Source organism: Micropterus salmoides, unplaced genomic scaffold (assembly GCF_014851395.1).
Source record: "Micropterus salmoides isolate LMB-PRFRI ecotype aquatic unplaced genomic scaffold, ASM1485139v1 Ms_hic_scaffold_18, whole genome shotgun sequence".
NCBI classification, from domain to species: Eukaryota; Metazoa; Chordata; class Actinopteri; order Centrarchiformes; family Centrarchidae; genus Micropterus; species Micropterus salmoides.
In genome coordinates, this window is record NW_024040928.1 from 21,620,879 (window position 1) to 21,638,233 (window position 17,355).

Here is a 17,355-nt window from a genome sequence, read left to right on the forward strand (position 1 = left end):
TGTGATTGAACTGGTTGAGTAGACCGGGTGCTGTGCATTTCTTTGAAACAGCTTTTCTTTCATGTGACCATATCTTGCATGTCCCACAAAGCCGGAAGCTAGCTATTGATTATCAGAAGAATGCGATACAAGGGAAATGAGGCATGTCTAATGTATTCCTCCAGTGAGTTCATGTAATGAGTCATGCAGTTTTATAGTGATTGCTTAATTTCCATAGATTGGACACATCTACCTCCAGAGTTGACCTCTGTGACACCACCACTGTGTCACTGTGCTGTTAACTCCCGCTATTATTATGAATAAGGGATATCGTAGGCTTTAGTGATTGATGGGAGAACAATACAGTAGCCATCAATTATGAGCCTGTGTATTATCATGCATATCAGCATGAGGAAAAAATACTGTTTCTTACAACCCTTACTACCCCCAATGTAGATCATATTTTGTATAAAGGATCAAAAGCCTTTGATGGACAGATTTGCTTTCTTGAACTGGCCCCATATCTTGTTCCTCCAAAATCCTTTGAATATGGTAAGCAGTAATCTATTGATCTCGTCATGTTTTTTTTGTCCAGTTTGTCATTTAACACCTCGGATGATTACTGTTTACTTTGGAATTTATTCAATGACTCGTTCTGTGGCTGCCCAATGTCTGCATGTAAATAAACTTGTCAGTAGCCTATGAAATGCAGTGATACATCTAATGCTTCCATGAATTAAAATGTAATGGTTTCTCACATAAGTGTTGAATAGATTATAAACTAGATGTCTTCTCACAAGACTGTGTATTTATTTTTCAATTGAAACATCATTTGCATTTTAATGATTGTTATAGTTGTGTTTTTTTCAAAAGAGAGAAAGGTAGGGAGAAAGAGAAGGAGAAAGAAAGTAGCTTTTTATTCTTTTTGCATGGACTTTTGTATTCTAGTTATGGGGGTATCACGTTGCTCAGCCTCCCAAGGAAAGCTTATGCTGTGGAGCTGGAAAGAGCGCTGTGACCGACTGTTGAACCTCAGATTCAGGAGGAGTAACGTGGCTTCGACCTGGTTGTGGAACAGTCAGTGACAAGCACTGTATTACATGGGATTTGCCCATTCCAAACTGAGATACGGGTGGAAAATTCCCTGGAACCTAATCTATCAGTGAAATCTAGATTACTCTTGTTATTTGTACGCAGCCTTTAAAGCTGTCAAAATATTGGTATTGAAGTTGGCTATGGATTTTTGTCCACAGGTGATTTACAATTATGTCAGAGCTACATTGTCAAATAACCTTTAATTCCCCAAAGCTGAGCCAGTTATTTAAAAAGAGTGCGGTATTGAAAGAAACATCAAATTAGTCATTTAATGGTGTGATTCCCTACCTCAATTAAAGATAATTGCTTTTGTGTGCTTCACACCTCCCACACTGTTTTGCCTGTCTTGTGGTATATGGCACATACAGCTTTCCACCAGATGCACAGCTTCCAAAAGCCTTTGGTTGTCATCCTCCTTCTGCCTGAACATTTCTGCATTGAATATCAACTCAGGCTGCTCATTAGCTGTGACCAACCAAACGTTAACATTTGTCATCAGTCAGGATGACCCTTCAAGTAGCATTTTGATCTACCACTGATGTAATATTCCCTCCAGTGTAGATGATACAACTTACCAAATTTTATATAAGAGATCAACAGCATTTGATGGACACATTTGCGTTCTTGAACTGGCCCCATCTCTCTTTCCTCCAAAGTCCCTAAGAGCTGGCCTTTGAGTTAGACCTCAGTCTGTAATTAGGGGAACCAAGATGAACGAATCATTAAAAGCTCCAACTGAAGCACAAGCAGAGCTGATTGTGGGGCATTTGTACCTCACAGCATTTCAGCAAGATAGTCTTGAGATCTGAAAAAGATCTGAAAAGATCTGAAAAAAAAAAAAAAAAAAAAAATGAAAAAGATCTGCTAATGGGAAGCGGTAGCCACTTCTATTCTATTGATCTTCTCATGTTTTTTTTTGTCCAGTTTACTTTACAACACCACGGATAATTGCTGTTTACATTGACATTTATCTAGACCTTTGACTCTTTTTATGACTGTGCAGTGTCTGCATGCGTGTAGATAAACTCATCAAGAGCCAATGAATCAAATCAAAATGAAATGGTTTCTCACATCAGTGTTGAATAGATTTTAAACCGTCATCTTGTTGTTACGGTATTCAAGTGGCATCTCTTAGATGATTAGTGATATGTTGATATCATACAGGTGCAGTATACAAGAGATATCTCAGGTTCTTGCTAATGTGAGGCTGTTTTTGTCAAATATTTCCTCTCTGTGGACCTTCCTTTTGAGTCATGCTCCAGAGAGTCCAGTTAGACAAACAGAACCATGAGTTTGAAGGCATACTCATGTTGCTTAGTAATATGCCACTTGCATTGATTACTTGATTGGGTTGTCCAATGCAGCTCCTTGCTGGATGATGCTGAGTTGCGGTCCTGCAAAACTTGAGCCAGGCGCATGTTTTTCTTTTGTTGGGTGACCCTGTGTTTTAGTTTTTTCCTGAGCCTTTGCACCCCTGCTACTAACGGAGAGGTTTCATTCAACTAAACGAGGGTCCTCTAAAAACATTTAACAGAAATGAGTCTATTAATCGACATCAGAAACGATATTGATGAACAGTTACGCAATTTGTTGGGAAAAAATACCAAAACTTTTAGGTTGGAAAATGATATGATGGTGATTTGTTTTGTTTTACTGCATTGTAAATTAAATATCTTCAGCCATCTTTTGGGCTGTTGTTCATTTCATCACATATTTAATGAACATTTTCACTGATTATGAAAATAATTGTTGCAGCCTTAATAAAGGTTAAAGCTCATTGTCATAGAAAACATGAATAGACTGGACACACTATCTTGTTCATTCACTATAAAGACTCCTTGCCGGTGAACAGAACAGTCTCTGTGTAACCACAAGCAAAATGAATGATCCTACAAACTGTATTTGTCTTGTAAGTGTGTCTTTACAGAGTGCAGGTGGCTGTGTGTGTTTTGTCTTTTGAGACTGCAGCATCATGATTCAGTCAGACTCAGACAGTTATGAGCGTCTCCTGATGAATTTACTACAAGAACAGAGGAACTTGGGATTTCTAGAGTGAATCGATCAACCCAGGGTGGCTGCTCTGGATGTCTTGTTTGGATTTTAGCGCTGTCTGTCACATTTCATCCGCTCCGAGTCTTTAAACGACTGAAACATTCATGCTTTCTGGCAGTTTTGTGCTTATTTAAGGCGATCCAGTCTTTATTTAGCTGCCAGTGGGTGCATTGTTCTGATCTTCCTGTGGACTTTAAGGCCTTTGCAAAGAGAGAAGAAACACTGGTGGGGCTTTGCCTGCTGTCAAGTTAACAAATGCATCAGTTTGTCAGTTTCTTTCATATGTTTGCCATGTGAATAATGACAATTAGCTAAAGCAGCTAAAAAAAACTAAAATGTTCTGGATGTTTTTGATGGATCTGTGTTTTCCCATCAGACAATTCAGTGTAGCCTGTTTATTTCACACTTGATCTATTTTAGCACCGCGTTGATCAGTATTAGCTGTTTACTCGTCTGCTCAGCTAAGCTTGATGATGCTTGCATCTGCATAATGAGGATCGCAGATGTCCCATCACTCTCAGACGATGGTTATTTCAGTGCTGGGAGGCTATAGGTGAGCCTAGCGAAAACACACACGCACACACTCACACACATTCTCATTTGCCTTCTGTGTATCGTCTCTTTGTCATCATCAGGTCAAAATTAAAATTTGTCCAATACTTTGTTAAATTAATAACATTACCATCATCAGCTATACTTGTTAGCAAGGTAACACATTAATCTAAGATGTTGAAAATGGTAGACATATAATGGCAGTGTTATTGTGTACATATTAGGAAAGGCAAGGCAATTTTATTTGTATAGCACATTCCAGCAACAAGGCAAGTCAAAGTGCTTTACATAAAACATAAAAGCAACATGAGGGGGGAAAAGATATTAACAATTTAAGTCAAATAGGCTAAATTAAAATGTGTTTTCCCATAATTCTAATGGGTTATGAATAATCAGGCTTTTCACTTTCCGTTGTTTGCGCTTTTTTTACAACATTAATTTGCTAATGTTAGCATTTAGCCTAAGTATAGCCTCACAGAAGTGCTAGCATGTCTGTAGATTCTAAATCTTAACCCAACTCAGATTAGTGTTTTGTTGATTGTAACCCAGCCAGTCCAGAGTTTAGGTTCAGGGTCAAGTTTATTGTCATATACACTTAAAAAGTACCATTTACATTAAATTGCAATGGAAATGCATGTACCCTGGTTCTCTCAGCCCTTAATGAGTAATAAAAGGCTCTCCAGCTCTGAAAGTGATGTTTGTATTGTTTTAAAACTGACATTTACATCAGCCTCCGCTGTACTTAATGCTAATTATCAAATTTTAGTATGCGACCACGCTAAACTATGATAGTGAACATTAACTTACTCCTGCTCAGCATTAGCAAGTTAGCAAAAAGCGGGACAATTGTGCTCGGGCACAGTACAAGGCAATCGGGCCAAAGTCACTTTTTAAGCGAAAACAAAAATCCACAGATTGATCTACATTATTAAGTACACATATATAAAACACACCATTGATTGTACAAGTATTCCCTTTACCATCTACAACAACGCATCTACAGTAAGTCATCGCTGGTGCAGGCAGTTGCTTTTAGAAGTTGCATAATAAGATGAGTGTAGTCAGGATGTGACAATTGATTTTTAAGCTGAAGCAAGAGCGGCCAAATTTACACATCACTACTTTTTATAACAGAGATGATGTCAACAGAGCAAATATGAGATTCAGTTGATTCAGAGACACAGTTACGCAGCCAAAATACAACCTAATTTTAACCTAATAAACACACAACACGACAACCTCCTGTATATATTTGCTTGTGTGCCTGATGTGTAACGTCTTTAGAGCATTTATCATTTTTCCTTTAGTCTATATTTCGATCAGATGCAGGCTGACAATGATTTTTGGATTATTGTTTGTGTCAAATAATTTTCTGTGCATTGTCCTCTAATAATATATGTACAGTATGTATACTAGCAGGAGATGTACACCACATATTTCTTTTTGACACTACTCTACTCCTTAAAAACATGAAAAACAGTGCATATTGTCACCTAATAACATCAGCTGTTAGAATAGGATTGATTAGATCCCAGTCACATAGAGCCTGAGCTGCAGCCTCTTACTTCCAAATAAGCTGCACACCAATAAAACCCGTGCCTAATGAGAACAAGGCCTCGAGTGGATTGGAGCTCTTCTGATATGGCTTTGACATAAACATAGCCTCGTACAATCACCATTAAAAGTTAAGAGCAAATAGTTTCAGCCCTCTTAATTGTCAAGCCTGGTTTGCTCAGGATTTTAATTGCAATTAGCGCAGGCAGTGATTTATCGACGCGTAGTGGGTTTCAGCGCCGTGTCGTGTTAGGCTAATTGGTTTGGTTAAAAAGGCGTGACAGGGAGCATGCTGGGAGGTACTGTAGCTCTCAGAAAGAGGATCAGCTCCCCAGATCGCAAGAAGTTTCTCTGAACAGTCTTTCCTGCATGTCTGCAAGACTGCAAGTCTTTGCATCTCATTGTTTCCCTTTCTTGCTTCATTCCTTCCATCTTTCCCTCTTATCTTTACCTGCGCATTAAAAAAAAAAAAAAAAAATACTATCAGATGGGCTTTGTCACGGTAGTAATAACACTCGATTACTCTTGGGTTTTCTATGAGCTGCCTTGCTACATCTCCTCTCTTATCAAGTGAGGATCTGCCACGACAGCTGGTTTAAAAGAGAAGTAATCATTCACTGATCACACGCCATTATTCTACTGGCAAATGAAGGAGGAAGGGGGGAGCGGGGAATGTGTGTATTCCTCTTCCATCAGATAAAATGTCAACATTTCAGAGCAGGTGTTAGCGGAGACTGAGCAGCGGCACTGTTGCTCCTTACATGTCCCTCCTGTGTCTCTTCAACCGGTCACCGCTACAAGAAAGAAGGCTAATCAAGGTTAAGTCCAGCCTGCTGCCTTATTTACAGTGAGTTTACTAGGTCGGTGCAGCGAGCTATATACTAAAGGTGTGGCCCAGTCAACATGGGTGCGTGCGTCTTTGGTGTTTGTGGTGTGTGTAGCTCTGTCTGCACTGCAGCCAGGAGGCCGACAACGGCATGTCCCGGCAAACATGATGAGCGAGTTTCTGCAGAGACACACAACCCAGAACACGTTTAGAGTTATATTTGTATGCACATTAAATGTACAAAATAATAGCGTTTTATTCAAGATGTATAGTTGACTTAAGTTGTCTTAAAGCTTTAATACTTCTTCTTTGACTGAGCCATTGACTTTGTGACCAATTAATAAAGGAAATCAGTGAGAGACGATGGCTTTTAAGTAGAGGGATCTGCAGTTTTTGAAATGTGGGGTAAGCATTACTAATATGTTGTGCATGCACTGTAGGATTACATCATAGAAATACCCTAGAGTCATACCCAGCAATCCGAACATATTCAGTTCAGTAATGTAAGAGCAAGAAAATCAGCAAATCTTCATGCGAGAGCTTTGAACTAGTACATTTTCAGCATTGTTGTTTGATTCAATTTATAGTCTTTATGTGCTTGTTCCAGCACTTGATTGAAGCAATGTGATATCTACACTAAGTGAAGTTGTGGGTAAATAATTAAAATCCAAAATGTTCTTCAATGTTTTTCACATGACAGAATTCATCCTGACTTATTTGCTACCTTTTGAAAGAGGGATCTTGACTGGAATTTAAAATAAACTTTTGAGGAAAAAGCTATTTGAGTATTTTTTTTTTTAGTTGGTTAGATGTTAAGCGTTGTTTTTTTACACCCTTTTAGAAACGACTGCAAGCTACCGGACAGGGCTGCGACTAAATATTGTTTTTAGTATCAATCTAATATGCTGAAATGTCAAAAAATAGCGAGGAATTCCCCACAATTTCTCAGAAGCTAAAACTCAAAGATATTCAATTTGAAATGCTGTAAAATTGAGTCTGCAACTTTTCACATTTAAGAAGCTTGAACCAGCCATGCTTTTGCTTGAAAGATGACTGAAATGATTAATTGATCACTTTCTTCAATTTCACTTTCATTGAATTGAAGATCATTTGAGATATTGACTGATTGTTTGACTCACATCGGGTGTATAAGAGTATAAATGTTGGTGGCATGTTGCCGTTAATAAGAAGACAGGTAATAACAGTTGTCCTGTCAGTTTATATATATTTCCTGGATCCTTCACCATGTTTGTAGCAAGGCAATACAGATCCAGCACGTCTTATCTTCCTCCTGACTCGGTGCCAGTGCTCGACAGTCTCACAGAGCAGAGAGGGGTGAAGATGAACAGCGGCGGGGTGAGAGCAGAGTGGAGCTGAGTGGAGCAGGAAAAGAGCAGAGCGGAACAGAAAGGCAGGAGCGAGGCCACAACACGTCCCAAATATAAAAGATGAGAGCGGGACTCGGCATTAGCGAGCCATAGATAGCTCAGCGAAGCCGGGGGTTGCAAGCGAAAAGCCACATTTGTTAATGTGGGGTTCAGCCAGCAAGATGTCAAGAGACAGGATACCACATTATACAGAAGTTACACAATGCCAGCTGAGCCACTTAGCACACAGCATGAGTAATGCAATGTTTATTCACCGTGGAATAACTCAGCAAGGTTTACCGGCAAAACTGTCACTGACGCACTCGGACAATCATTTGAAGTATGAATTGATCTTTAATCAGTTGTGTATGGTGAGGTGAGGGGCTTTACTGTTCACAGTAATATTTAACAAAATTCCTACACAGGATGGGGAAAGTTGCCACAGTTAATTTGATTGTTTCCAGGCAAAGTTGTATAATTTTTAAATCTTCTGGATAGTGAAGAATATCACTGTTGATGCTCGATATACACAAAACTACATGTCATGTGTAGCTCTTGCTGATATTAGTGCTGAAACAGTCAATAAATCACGTAGTTTCTCAACAATTTTTCTATTTGATTAATCGTATGAGTCATGTAAATGCCAAATATTGTTTTTGAATGTTTTATATGATTGTAAATGGAATCTCTTTGGGTTTTGGACGGTTATTTAGCTATTTTAATATGTTATGTTGTGCTGTGAGAAATTTGGGATGGGATTTTTTCACTGTTTTCTGACATTTCGTAGACGAAATTATCAATTGACCTTATTCCAGTGGGCTCTGTCATGCTCCCCTGTGAAAGTCATAAAACACCTTCATGTCCTGCAGACATGAACTGCTTTGATTTTCATTTTTTTTATCATTTACAATATGAAGGAAACCAGTAAAAAAAAAGAGAGAAAAGTTACATTTTGTTGAAATAACATTATCTAGATCATTAACAGCATTTCCTTCAAGCATGTTTAGCTTACTTTTTCACAAATGAAAATGCAAGTCATGTCTTGCCCAAACAGTTTTTAGATACAAAACTGTTTTTGGGTTGTTTTGCAATATTGTCAGTGTACTCAAAAGCAAAATAGGCTTCTGACCAGACTGACACATTTGCTTGGTGACCACTACGTCTTGTTCTTTTCTTTCCTGTCAAAAATCTGTCTATCTTGTACTTTACATGTACAACTCCTGACAGCTTTGCTAACATCAGAGCACTTTTTTTTGTTTTTTTTTACTTTATTTTCATTACATCAACTAAATACGCAATGGAGTAACTCACAAACATAGAATTAAATAAATAACTTAACTCAGGTGGATAAAGAGAAAGAAAAAACAAAGAAATAGTTACTCTTAAACAGTTCTTGTGGCGCCCTTATATAAATAAATAAAAAAACTCTGATTTTCAAAAGCAGCTTTGTTGTAATCTTCTCTGTGACATAAATTAACTGTACTGTAAAGTATTTGCAGGTTGTGGCTTTAAACAACAACTGGAATAATTTTCTGTAACTAACAACGTTACATTTTCATTCATTATTAATAATCATTTTCTCGGATTTTGATAATTGTTCCTTCATAAGATTTACAGGAGCTCAAGATTTTTGCCCCTTGCAGAGGCTAGATATCTCACCCGAGGGGCCCGACTCCAGTTTGAGAACCAGTGATCCTCAGATCAATCTTGAAATAGAGGAATGTGGCCTGGTTGACAGTCCTATTGCCAACCCAGCTGGACGTTTTAATTCACTTTTAATCCGCAGATTGTTTTCTCAAATAATCGTGTGGTCTATGTGCTGTTAGAAAACAATGAAATAAGAAAATGGCCGCTCATATTTTCTAAATGGAATGACCCCAAAATCCAACGCTATTTAGTTTACAAGGATATAAAACTGAGAAAAGCCACAAATCTTCATATTGCAGAAGCTGAAACAAGTTTTTTGGCATTATCAAAATAGTAGCTGCTCAATGTTGCTTTAGTAGCCTACTAGTGACGATCTTCACATCCCACCGAGATATTAGGATATTTTATTTTTATTTTATTTGAATACATATCACTCAGGCCTGTTCTTCACCCAGCTCAGTGACACATCTGAGGTTGCAGGTATAACTATGCACTTAATAACTGTGTCAGAGTCTGAGAGATCTGTTTGGACGGCCAGGAATGAAGAATCTGCTTTGCACTCTTTCATTTTTCTTCATTCCCTTCTCACTTCTCACACAGACACACACACCCCTCCTCCTCTCTCACTTTCTGACTTCTGGAGGTTTGACAGAAGTGTCTCTCATCCTCACTGGCAGCTGTTGCCATGGTTGTGTCAGCGCTTCAGAACTACCTGGGATGGTATTTCCATGGACACAGATCAGGATGGCACCAGGATCTGAGGTGTAGGAGGGAGGCAGCTCACCGGTGTCAGCAGTTCTGTGTGTTGGAGATGGACTGGCTGAGACAGAGGAGCGAGAGGAGGAGGAGGACGAAGGGGAGGAGGAGGAGGAGGAGGAGGAGGAGGAGGAGGATTAGGGTCTGGGGAGATATTAAACAGAAGAGGAGCAGGAGCCGGAAAAAGAGTGAACGTGAGAGTGAGAGGCGGGGTATTTCACTGAACCCTCTGCTGAAGGGTTATTTCACTTCGTTGCAGATCTACCTTTCAGCACCGAGTCGTTCAGTTTAGATCCGTGAACAACAACAGAAGCAAGAGGAATGAACTGAGGCACCCCGGGGAAGTTGTACACTAACTCCTGGAGCTGTTCCATTAACACTGGAGTGGATATGATAAGATTTGAATGACATGATTATACAGGTTTTCCTGTACTTCATGATGAATCACAAATTATGGCCTAAATGAGAAAGTGAATGTTTAATGCATCATTCTGTTTCCATTTGAGTCCATTTAAGGCTAATACTGACATTGATATTTGAGAATAATAAAAATATGACAATATATAAAATTTTACATTAAACTATAATAAATAACTATAAAAAACATATTTTCAACATTTTTTTTAATGTGGTGCACATATACATAAAATTCAGCCTATAAAACACATACACGCTTGTTTGCATCTGCCCACATACAGTTTATACAGATACCAATATGTCTGTGATATGCCCACATTAGCCAATGACATCAGCCCAGATTAAATATTGATCAGGTTCCAGTTTGCATTCTTGCAGTAATATATTTCTGAAAATGTATCACTGCACACATTCTTGGGATCACTCTATGGTACCAAAACTTCCAATGCTGCTGGTGTATGTGTTTTTATTTTTTATTTTTTACACTTTCAGTTGTTTACTTTGCTTATTCACATCTGTATTAGATTTTTATATTGATTTATGGTGTAGGTCCATGTTTCTTTATGCTTGTCCGGTCTGTTTCTTGTGCTGCTGTACCCCACCTAATTTACTACCATGAGTTCAATTAAGTGTGATCTGATAGTAGATTATAGGCCAACTCTTTGAGTGTTATATATAGAGTAAAAACTAATTATTTTACATAAACACACACATAAATTTGTTTTAAACAAATTGTCATCAAGATCTGTGCTGATTGGGATATTTTACAGCTGTCCTGACATTTCATATTACTCATCTTCTGACATACACGCCGATACTGATGTACTACAAACGACATGTCATATCAGCCTAGGTGATTTATAGGTCTAGCTCTAATTTAGATTTGTGGAGGAACGTGCATATTTATAAGGAAAATCTGCTGTGGTAGATCTCTGAGTTACTGTAATTTTGTTAGGCACTTCCTAACCTGGGGGACCGGATTCCCACAGGAAACTAATATTAAACTAATGTTTATTGCATCTGACTTCTGTCTAATCTATTCTTTTTATTTATTCAGTCATGTGCAACATGTTAGCCAAAATGGTTGATGCCATCTGATTGACTCTTTCTTGTGGTCACTTAGTAATGGTTCCCTGCTTTCCTATTTGAAGGTAAGGTGCATAGAATATAGTAAGCAAATGAAATTTGATGTGCTTAAGATAACAGCAGTCTTGTGAATTAGGTTTAAGATTTCGATTTTTACATCTACCAAATCCAGGTTTTGTACCCCCAGATCCCTGCGGGGGTGAAAGCTGTTGATCTCACCGATTGCAGATACCCATGTGGCCCAACATAAAGGCACCCAACCCCTTAGCCGTCACATAAAGCTGACATTCCCTTCCCGTCAGCCTCGCAGTCATTGTAACCTTGATAATGCTTCCATTCATAAATCATCTTTGCTCTGCCTGTTTGACAGCAAGTAATCAAGGACAACTGCAGATGGTGCTGAGCGTCTCCTTCTACAAGGCCGAGTGTCTGTAATATAATGCAGAAAGAGCAGAGGAACAACACAAGAGGCAGCGACTGACTGTCAGGTCCCCCACTGACTGTCCATCTGTGTGTGACACTGACTGGAGTCTGCTGTGTTTGTGACTCACCTGCACACTGCTCAGCATCACTGTGCTTTGATTTAAGCAAGTTAGAGTGACATATCCTCAACCTCCAAAGAAAAATAATTAAATAACCAACAAGATTATACAGAGTTTGACAGTGTTTTCCTCTGTGGCTGGCTGCGTGTTGACCACTGAAGCTTCAGGCTACAAACTCTGGTTTTCGGACTGAAAATTGTTCTGGTTTTAAACCAATGCACTAGAAAGAATCCTGAGGCATTCATATTGTATGTGCATTTTTTATGTTCAGTAAAGTACGCTAAATATGAAGCTGTATCAATAGTTTATATTTATTTATATTTTGGAGTATTTGGCTTGTTTTTTAAGGGTGACAGTAGAGACTTGGTATGTTGCGTTTACATTGGGTGTCTACAGCCAAACCCACCTAAAAAATAATTTAACAGGGTATTAAATATTTGTGTAATTTACTCCCTTTTGTGGGAGTTTCAGCCCTAAAATTTTAATTCAATATCATTTAAGGCTGTTTTGCTTTAAGCCTCTGTAAACCGTAATTCAGTTTGTTTATACAATATGACCTTTATGTCTCTTTTTAGATGCATAATACATCATTGAATTGTGCTATAACTATCCGTTGATGAATAGTTTATTAATTTTTTCAGCTCTTCTGTGCAGCGTCTGTGTTTGTTGCCTGGCAAACTCAATGGGATGTCAAGTCTCCAGGAAGTAACTACACCCGACTATCCAAGGAGGGTTAAACCAAGAGCATCTGGGCTTGATCTGAAGATACTTGAAGATGTTTCGCCTCTCATCCAATAGGCTTCTTCAGTTCTAACTGACTGGCATCCCAGGTATTTAACCTGGGGTTGTTATTGAGGTGATGGATACCACTTGGTTTTAGAGATGATTTATCTACTTTGGTGTAGATGGCTTCCACTACCATCTGTCCTCCCTATCCATAACATGGACATCGAAAGCGTGTACTCCATTCCTTCAAGTAGTGGCTGTTTAGTTTCCCCAGTATACAGGTCTGTGCATTCCTCACTGCATAGGACAGCATACGCTAGATTGCTTTTGTTGTCATTCAGGTGGACCATCTGTCTGTTCTTGGGTTTAAAAAACACAGGGATGTGGTGTTTGTTAAACCAAACTCCAAACATATATGGAACAACGATGTTGCATTTACTCTACTTTTGCTCACCCATAGTGTTGGTGTTCTTCCTGGATCTTGTGGCTGTTTTCACAAAGGTCCAGTTTGGATCTCCACAAGCACTCCTTCAGGTGTTTATGCTCCTTCTCTCGGGCCTGGGCACTTGTTTGTATATGTAGATTTCGGCTCGGTGGTGCAGGGTTCTGTTAACCCCTAGCTTATACTGTAGTGGGTGGTGACAATCAAAGAGCAAGTACTGGTCTCTGCGTGTGGGTTTCCAGTATACTTGAATGTGGAGGCTCATGTCCTCTTCAGTGTGTACGGCCGAGGTTTGTTCTGTTGTTCAAGGTGTTGTTTTGTAGCAGTCAAGTTCTGCCTCCATGGTGGGGGTACATGTGGTGAGGCGTGTTGCCGACCAAGGGAGCTAAGGCAGTTGCGTAGATATGTGTTTAGAATAATAACTTAAACATTTTCAGATGAACTACTGGGTAATCATCGCTAAGGGAGTTTCTAGGCTGTGGTGAACAGATGGTGTTTGAGTAGTTTTAAAAAAAAAAAAATGTCCAGGGAGTCTGGTGTTGAGAATGGAGAGCAGGCCAGCTTGTCTTTGAAAAGGACATGTAAATGTGTGTTTCCCAAAATGTCACTATTCCTTTGAAAAGAGTAAAGCAATCCTCTACCTTGTTACTTACTGTTTGGGTCATGTAGCATTTCAAGTATTTTTTCCTTCTGTGTTTTGAACAAAGATAACCTTTTTCCACTTCATCTAAAATTATTCAACCCAAAATGACATACTCCTGCCAGGTTTTGGTGAAAACACATCTAGGACATGAGGACTTTTAATAGTGGTGCTTCACTTTGCATCCTTGGCGAGCAGTTTTATTGTATGTTGCGTTTTGGCACTCCTAATACATGGTTTCCCCTCTGTACCTCACTCATACAACACAAGTTTCATCTGGACAGTTTTCTCATTTGTTAATTTGTGTCCATTTTCTTCATAAATACTCAGCAAAAAAAACTCTTTACCTGCTGAATGTGTGGCACTGCTGCTGTTTGTGCTTTTTAATAATACAGCCGCGCTGCCTTTGTAGTTACAAGAGCCCTCAGCCAGTTGATGTTTTGGAAGCAAAGTGGTATCACGTGCTTGCCCTGCTTTAGCTCTCGTACTGATCAACAGTTTACACAATGCTATTGACTGCTTTCCAGAGAAACATGTATTTAGCATTTAAGACATGCTAGGCGTGAAGGCCTGTCACTTGGCTTACACGAACACTGCAACTAGTTCAAACACACACAGCCTGGAGTTGTCTTTCCCCTTAAAGAAACTGAAGAGGATAAGTGTTGTTTTGAGTTGAACTAAAACAGACAGCAGACCTGTAGGGAGTCGACTGCAGCAGTTATGTCAAACTCTCCTTCCTTGTGTCTTTCTCAGGGGATTCGTTCACTCAGTTCCGGTTTTCAGAAGAAAAGGACTGGGAGATTGACTCGTCTGCAGCCAGTCTGGTAAATCTAAGTCCTGCACATTCTGCATTATTGCTCTCCCTTTTATGCATATGGCTCTCTTAGGTGGATTGAACATGCACAGAAGTTAGAGTATGTGTGTTGGTTGGTGGGCCCACCACTTTGGTTCAGACTGGAATATCTCAACATCTCTTAAGATATATGTAATTTAAAGGTTGGATACCTATAAAGTATATGTAGGACTAAATTATGGAATAGACTACCAAAATAGTAAGTTTTGCTTTTACTCACAAGACTAACTTAACAGGGAGACAAATTGATTCTGCAGGAGGATTGTTGATATTTGAACTCAACTGCCAAACAAATACAGGTGCTGGTCATATAATTAGAATATCATCAAAAAGTTGATTTATTTCAGTAATTCCGTTCAAAAAGTGAAACTTGTATAATTTATACATTCATTCCACACAGACTGATATATTTCAAGTGTTCATTCCTTTTGATTTTGATGATTATATCTGACAACTAATGAAAATCCCAAAATCAGTATCTCAGAAAATTAGAATATTGTGAAAAGGTTCAATATTGAAGACACCTGGTGCCACACTCTAATCAGCTAATTAACTCAAAACACCTGCAAAGGCCTTTAAATGGTCTCTCAGTCTAGTTCTGTAGGCTACACAATCATGGGGAAGACTGCTGACTTCACAGCTGTCCAAAAGACGACACACAAGGAGGGCAAGACACAAAAGGTCATTGCTAAAGAGGCTGGCTGTTCACAGAGCTCTGTGTCCAAGCACATTAATAGAGAGGCGAAGGGAAGGAAAAGATGTGGTAGAAAAAAGTGGACAAGCAATAGGGATAACCGCACCCTGGAGAGGATTGTGAAACAAAACCCATTCAAAAATGTGGGGGAGATTCACAAAGAGTGGACTGCAGCTGGAGTCAGTGCTTCAAGAACCACCACGCACAGACGTATGCAAGACATGGGTTTCAGCTGTCGCATTCCTTGTGTCAAGCCACTCTTGAACAATATACAGCGGCAGAAGCGTCTCGCCTGGGCTAAAGACAAAAAGGACTGGACTGCTGCTGAGTGGTCCAAAGTTATGTTCTCTGATGAAAGTAAATTTTGCATTTCCTTTAGAAATCAAGGTCCCAGAGTCTGGAGGAAGAGAGGAGAGGCACAGAATCCACGTTGCTTGAAGTCCAGTGTAAAGTTTCCACAGTCAGTGATGGTTTGGGGTGCCATGTCATCTGCTGGTGTTGGTCCACTGTGTTTTCTGAGGTCCAAGGTCAACGTAGCCGTCTACCAGGAAGTTTTATAGCACTTCATGCTTTCTGCTGCTGACCAACTTTATGGAGATGCAGATTTTTTTCCTACAGGACTTGGCACCTGCACACAGTGCCAAAGCTACCAGTACCTGGTTTAAGGACCATGGTATCCCTGTTCTTAATTGGCCAGCAAACTGGCCTGACCTTAACCCTATAGAAAATCTAGGGGGTATTGTGAAGAGGAAGATGCGATACGCCAGACCCAACAATGCAGAAGAGCTGAAGGCCATTATCAGAGCAACCTGGGCTCTCATAACACCTGAGCAGTGCCACAGACTGATCGACTCCATGCCACGCCGCATTGCTGCAGTAATTCAGGCAAAAGGAGCCCCAACTAAGTATTGAGTGCTGTACATGCTCATACTTTTCAGTTGGCCAACATTTCTAAAAATAGTTTTTTTTTTTTTGTATTGGTCTTAGTAATATTCAAATTTTCAGAGATACTGAATTTGGGATTTTCATTAGTTGTCAGTTTTCAATCATCACAATTAAATGAAATAAACATTTGAAATATGTCAGTCTGTGTAATGAATGAATATAATATCCAAGTTTCACTTTTTGAATGGAATTACTGAAATAAATCAACCTTTTGATGATATTCTAATTATATGACCAGCACCTGTACACCTTCCCATCAGTGCCATTTATCAGATTCTACCAGCATTTGTCTGTGGATAAGAAGCAGTGTATATCAGTCACATTATATAACAGTTCCTGATCTCTTTCTACTTCTTGTGTACAGTCAGAGCTGCAATGTTTTGTTTCTCTAGTGTGCAAGCACAAAAGCGTACTGACCTGCACTAGGAGGCTACTTATAACGATTACAAAATATTTAACAAGTAGAGTTTTCACATCCCAGGACCCACAATTTATCTCCCCATGCTTAAATTATATTTTAACTTTATGCCTGGCTTTTGATTCCATATCCTGATGAAGATCCAAAAGGCTTAAAATTGAGAGAAAACAGTAATTGTTTTCTCTTAATTTTGAGCATTACATTTATCAGTATGCAGTGAATGTGTGCTTATAATCTAATGCTTTACACTTAGTTTTTCTATTTCCTCTCTAGATGTCTGCAGTGTTTGTGGACCTCCCAGCACTGGCCCAGAGCCTTCAGCAAGTGCCTCTCCATCAGAGACTCAACCTGGAGGCTGAGCTGGTTCAGGTATGCTGCACCCAAACTAATGTTATGTGTATAATCTCAATGGATTCCCTGTTGCAGTAATTTCCCCCCTGATCCTGTTTCAGGTCTTGACACCAGTACAGCTGCCAACTATGACTCTTGCAACTAAACAGGAGATTTCAAAAACGACCACATTCACTCCTCCGTCTGCTTTAAAAGTCCCCGTGGATAAAAATCCAGTGTCGGACTCGCAGGTTTCCTTGCGTCCTGCAGAGCCGCCGGCGGATGATGTTGATGAAGAGCTGGACCAGCTGCTCAGTTTACAGAAACCAGTCTTGGGTGTTTCAGGAAACCAGTCTGTCACAGACGAGGAGACTGCCGTTCCAGAGAAAGGTCAGTGTAATAAACTTTATTAAGCTCTCTAATGTATTTCTTAA

The 17,355-nt window shown here is 39.4% G+C and overlaps 1 protein-coding gene across 2 annotated transcripts in view; it reads left to right on the top strand.

The window, feature by feature from the left end:
• aven (apoptosis, caspase activation inhibitor) overlaps positions 1–17,355 on the top strand; it is a 36,042-nt gene that overhangs the window by 16,997 nt on the left and 1,690 nt on the right. For both annotated transcript variants that reach the window (XM_038726239.1, XM_038726238.1), the window contains exons 3-5: positions 14,435–14,505; positions 16,865–16,960; positions 17,044–17,311. In XM_038726239.1, the coding sequence (XP_038582167.1) occupies positions 14,435–14,505; positions 16,865–16,960; positions 17,044–17,311 (435 nt within the window). The remainder of the gene's footprint in view (positions 1–14,434; positions 14,506–16,864; positions 16,961–17,043; positions 17,312–17,355) is intronic.